Consider the following 6205-nt stretch of genomic DNA (forward strand, 5'->3'; position numbering starts at 1 on the left):
TGTGGTTAACTAACTGAGAAATATAATACACAAGGGATTATAAGATTATCACTTAAGCCAACATCAATAAAGTGTATTCACCATTGCTGCTGTGCAAGTGAGTTCTTGCATAGTAATTGGTTTTACCTTGTTGGCAATGCTGGTGATGAAGGATTTGATGTCCAAATTGGTAGGACAGCTTTTCTGACAAGGAGCATCTGCACATTTCAGACATCTGTGAAAAAGTAACGCAATACCATCAGTTTGTTGGTAGTTAATATCCTCACAGTTACTGTGTATGCATGGTGAGTTTCATCACTCTTAAGGCTGGTAATAACACTTTAATCTAGTTCGATTATTAGGTGTGATAATGATTTAAGTCAGTGGTTTTCAAAGTGGGGGCCACAAGATGGTGCTAGGGGGCCCCAGTTTTATGACATTTTATGAAATACATTAATTTATCGTGAATTCTGTGTAATTAAACCTAAAAAAATAAGGCTACTAACCAAAAGCACTACTTTTTTGTATAATTTAATGTTTTCTTTTATTAAAATGTTGAGTTTTAGAACAGTTTTTTGTCACAAATTTTCTTTGGGGGCCCGCGAAGGATGCACCGTACACAAGGGGGGCCACACGCTGAAAAAGTTTGGGAACCACTGATTTAAGTAATGCAAGACCTTGACCAACGTTTACATTTCATATTGAATTTTTGCTGCAATTAGGCCAATTAAAAACTTTGTTGGCTACCTTTATGTTTGTGAGAGTCCACAGTCGGCACAGACATTTGACCAAACCACAATTACCAAGGACAGACAAAACGGTTTACATAGAACATCTTTTTGTGTCAAAAAACAGCTGGATAGAAAGCAAGAGAGAGTGACACGTAAACTCATGGTGCCTGCCAAATATTTGTCTGTGTACTATAGGGTAGTGGCCAAAGACGATACTATCATCTACTGACGATAGTCAGACATATGACAGATAGCTGGCATGTTTGCCTGTAATGCGGTTGTTAAGTCTGACGTCATGCACCGTTTCCAGGCCCAACCGCTCACAGATGTCATAGAGAGATAACATAAAATCACGGCAAAAATCACTGATATCATAATGAAAAACTACCAAAAACACCTGATCCTTATTTTTATCTCCATAACAAAATCCGAGATGACCAGACATGATTTTATGGACATGGATTTTTTTATGAATTATTAATATATTGCCGTCTTTGATTCTGAGAGCCTGAGACTGCAGTTTACACGTGAGTTTATAAAAATTTCGCTTCAATGTGTAATATGAATAAATAGTGCTCATAATCGGCTGTTTAAATAATATCCTCTTTTGAAATGAGTGGACCTGGAAACAGTATTCCTTATGTCATCACTTAACAACACAGTTATGCAGTGGCTTGTCATAAATGAGTAAAAAAAAGTATAAATAAAAAAATTGCCCTGCCCCCGGACACTATCATGAATCAGTGATCTAACACAGTGGTTCTCAAAATTTTCCGCTGTGCAGACCCTCTACAGTGCATCATTTTGTGCCCCCCCCCAAAAAAATTTATAGCAATTAAAACCTAAAATTTGAATTAGTCAAAACATATTAAATTATACAATGGAGTGTTGATGGTTAATAGCCTTTTTTTCTGAGGTTTAATTACATAGAATTTATGACAAATTAATGTATTTTATAAAATGTCATAAAACTGAAGCCGCCCGGCACAATTTTGCGGCCCCCAGTTTGAAAACCAGGCTGATGACAGGACAATCTCACTATGTGTAATATCGGCCAACACCACTGTGTACTACTAGGACAGTCCCTTGCCGTTTTAGAGAACATAATAGTGAACACAAGTATAAACAGCAATAAAAAAATAGTGTGGATTTGTGTGCAGACAACAGAAGCTTGTGATATGCTGGGAAAATATATAAACAAGGCTTTGTTGTATATTTCTACTTTGAGAGAAGGTCAGCAAGCATTTTCAGTTCAACTGTATCAAAGTTGAGTGCCATGCTCATGAGGTGGATTGTTATGGAGGACCACAAGAGTCATGCAAAATGTAATAAAGAACTTCAACATTTAATAACTACCTGGACAATAAAAATAGCAATAAATAGATTTGTTTAAAAATTCATTAATTAATCTATAAATAAATAGACAAAGTTACAAAAAAAATCAATATGTAACATTTTATTAGGCAATAAAAAGTGAGATTATAAGAATAACGTAGAAATGAAATATTAATCCATTAATAAATAGTTCAAAGTAATATAACAATTTCCAAAAAAAAACATAAAACACGAAATAAGTTCATCATTTTAAATTGCATTTATAAATTCTTAATTAAATAATGGAATTTCAAAATATATTTCAAAAAGCGATTTAAAAAGAGAAATAAATAACTGGATTAATAAATTGAACTACAAATACAGGTTTATATTAGGCATTTAAAAGGGCATTTCCGTTTAACATTTCTGTTTTCATTTCCCGATGGTTCTCCTTATTCTTTTCGCTATTCGATTTGCTTTTCGTTTTAGCCTCTCTATTTGGCTTTTCCGTGACTCTTTGGGTCCTTGCAAATGGTCAAATGAGAAATGCAAATTACCTATGGCCAGGTAGATGTAACAAGCTCGCTGATTGGGTCTGATTGTACGTCATGCGCAGATTTATAGACCTCGGATGAGGACCCAAAGAGTCACAGAAAAGCTAAATAGAGAGGCTAAAACGAAAAGCAAGTCGAATAGCGAAAAGAATAAGGAGAACCATCGGGAAATGAAAACAGAAATGTTAAACGGAAATGCCCTTTTAAATGCCTAATATAAACCTGTATTTGTAGTTCAATTTATAAATCCAGTTATTTATTTCTCTTTTTAAATCGCTTTTTTAAATACATTTTGAAATTCCATTATTTAATTAAGAATTTATAAATGCAATTTAAAATGATGATCTTATTGCGTGTTTTATGTTGTTTTTGTAAATTGTTATATTAATTTGACCTATTTATTAATGGATTAATATTTCATTTCTACGTTACTTTTATAATCTCACCTTTTATTGCCTAATAAAATGTTACATATTTTTGTAACTTTGTCTATTTATTTATAGATTAGTTAATGAATTTTTAAACAAATCTATTAATTGCTATTTTTATTGTCCAGTTAGTTATTAAATATTGAAGTTCTTTATTACATTTTTCATGACTCTTGTGGTCCTCCATAGATTGTGGGATTGACAGTATTGAGGAGAAATTGTACTCATAAGGCCATACAGTAAGCTACTGCTCTCTGGCGATGTGCTGTTTTCTAATGCTGCAGGTATTAAAAATGTAAGGTTAGCCCCACAATATGCACAAAAGCAACAATATCTTGAAATAGAGCCTAACATGGGAAGCATCAACGAATTAAGTCTGTCTACTTGACTTAGTTTAATACAGAACTCAAACCTAAAACAGCTAAATTATTTTAATTCAAAATATAGTTTATGATTTTATTAACTAGCACATAATCATTTTTTTTTTGCATATGGCAGCGTCAATAAAAATCTTTTCACATTCTTTTGAGGCAAATATCATACATTTATTCACTCCAAGGAACAGTAAAGCAAGTCAAATATACTACTAGCATAGCTGATGGTGTGCAGCAGTAGATAATGGATTTGCCCTTTGTGTGGTTTGATAAAGGGGGGATGAGAACAAATGGCTGAGTGATGCTAGTTTTGTCCTAGACATGTCTGCGCAGATGGTGGTGAAGACGGATACCTCTTATAACTACTGCTGACTTCATAATGACCAGGGAACTCCAAACTGGTAGACAACAACATGCCTGCTTTGAATTATACATAGAATAATTTGCCTCTACCAAATTAAATATTCATGCGGGAGCAAAATGCATGCAGCACATTCCATTTGGAGGAACTGCTGTGAACGTAGGTGAGGCTGGTTTCTGTTTCATTTGACACATAAAATGCAACAATGTGGAATAGGTCACACTCCTGGCACTCTGGTCAGTGATGGACTGCCACTTGTTTTGGGATTATCTGACTGACCAGGTGCAGACGCGCCTTGGCATATGTCAACGGAAAGTAATGCAGAAGTGATTGCATTTTTTCAAGAGCTCTCATGGGATATCAGGGCTATATGCATCTACAATAAAAGACTTTCATTGAAGTCTGGCTAAACCCTGCGGACAATCAAACCTGGGGCGTATAAGACAAAAAGGCAAAAAGTATCACAAAGCCATGTTTTACTGACATGGCGAGCACAAAGAATTAATTAATCTGTACTATTTGACATCAAGGACAAACATACTCTTAAATTGATGCAGTACTTGAGTGCTTTGGCCTCAAAGTGACATAAATATGCATTTGATGCTCTTGAGAGTAGAATTATTCCAGTCTAGTCAATAACAGGAGCACGTTAGGTATTGGATGCTTATCAATGTTGCCTGGTATTGTGTTAGAAGCAGCGTTTGGAATCTCAGTGATACCATCATCTAAATAAAACCAGCAAAACCCTTGAAATCATTTTAATCGCAACATTTACGCCTTCAAATATTTGTTTTTCCCATAATGCCACAGTCTCATTATGCTGTCTGTTTTGCTGATGTAAAACAATGACTTATTTGTGCACGTACACACCTCCTTGCCGGAGGTGCGGTGGCACATTTTGAATTGGAAATTGGACGTTTTTTTGTTGTATGAACACACAATAGTAGCACAAAGCTCTGACCCCTGCACTCTTAAATTCAGCAGCTTGTTCCATTATTTATTTGCGCGTGTTACCTGGTCGAAGCACCCGCAGGTAAACGAGCCACAATGGGAGGTCAGGCTAAACATGGCCTCTGGAATATACATTCTGCTCGAGCACGGTGTTAGCAGTAATACCCCATGTTGCCGTGGTGTCAAAGCATCGTGTGCTCATTTTATTGGAGAGAGGGCGTATCTGACTGATGCAGAGGAAATGTATGTTCTAATCACTGGCTCACGTGGAGTTCGGGGCGTCTGGGAATCTCGGTTAATGATTTTAAACAGAGAATCTCATCAATAATCCTAATGATCCTGATTAAGTAGAGTTGTCTTGTGTAATGTCTATTAACACAGCTTGTATGAATGAACAAAATACATAGTCAAGGGACTGAACTTATTTCACACATCTCTTAAGATAACAAGGAGGGAAATTACTAAGAAAAATACGACAATGTGTGCCAATAAATGATGCATAAATAAAGAAATATGGGTGTTTCTCATGAAAACTTGTTTTTTTAAGATGTCAGTCATGATAAAAAAAAAACTTGATCAACAATAGTCCTTTTCATTCATTAAGAAAAGGTCAGATATGTGTGTAAGGGTATTCATTTCTTACCTTTTTACTGACAATTTAACACAAATTTGAACATTTCGTTGAAAAAAACATTAGAAATATTAGCATGTTTTGCTAAAATAAAGAGAAGCCATGAAGCAAATTTTTATATTTACAAATATAGATGCAACGATACAACGTTGTGAACTTCTGATGTTGCGCACATCGATACAGCACATTCCATAATGATTCTGATGCACTTTTGAAGGTAGCGTGATGGATCGTAGTTGATCCATGACCAATACGGAAGGAATGCATGTGACCCCGGAGTACATTTAAGAATGAAAGTTAAGGGATATACTTCACTTTCTGCGTCCGTTTTGGTCTCGTACAGTACATATGTACGCATCTACACACCTTTCCTAAGTGCATACTCTCCCTTTCTCATCCTTTTTCGATGAGTATAGTATGAAAGTGCTTTATATCACAGATTTGCTAACCTAAACTACAGCAAAGGGTGAGTCAAGTAAGAAGTTAAAGTAGCATTGCACAAAAAAAAAAAAAAACTGTATGCTGCGTCGTAAGCAATCCATAATAAAATTACTATGCACATTTAAAAACAATGAAGCGCGCACTACTAGTTTAAGAACCACTCTCTTATAATATGATAAAACATTTGGTAAGAAAGACGGCAAAAAGCTGCAGGTGTAAAGTGTGTGTCTAGGTCAGAGGTGCCCAAAGTAGGGCCAGGCTGGCCCGAAATGACCTTTAATTTGGCCCATCATGCCAAGTGAGATACGGAAAAACGTCATTGATTGCCGCGATAGTTGGTGAAACGGTGATAACCGGTGCTTCAGCCTCTCACCGGTTAGATCACTTGCCAACCGCGACACCGTCTTTCACCGTCGTTTTGATATTTTCGTGTAATTAAAT

The 6205-nt window shown here is 35.7% G+C and overlaps 1 protein-coding gene across 1 annotated transcript in view; it reads right to left on the reverse strand.

Moving 5' to 3' along the window:
- Positions 1 to 6205, reverse strand: part of dpydb (dihydropyrimidine dehydrogenase b) — a 153609-nt gene that overhangs the window by 119284 nt on the left and 28120 nt on the right. Inside the window, exon 4 of the mRNA XM_065276109.2 lies at positions 127 to 214. Within this exon, the coding sequence (XP_065132181.1) occupies positions 127 to 214 (88 nt within the window). The remainder of the gene's footprint in view (positions 1 to 126; positions 215 to 6205) is intronic.

Source organism: Paramisgurnus dabryanus, chromosome 6 (assembly GCF_030506205.2).
Source record: "Paramisgurnus dabryanus chromosome 6, PD_genome_1.1, whole genome shotgun sequence".
NCBI classification, from domain to species: Eukaryota; Metazoa; Chordata; class Actinopteri; order Cypriniformes; family Cobitidae; genus Paramisgurnus; species Paramisgurnus dabryanus.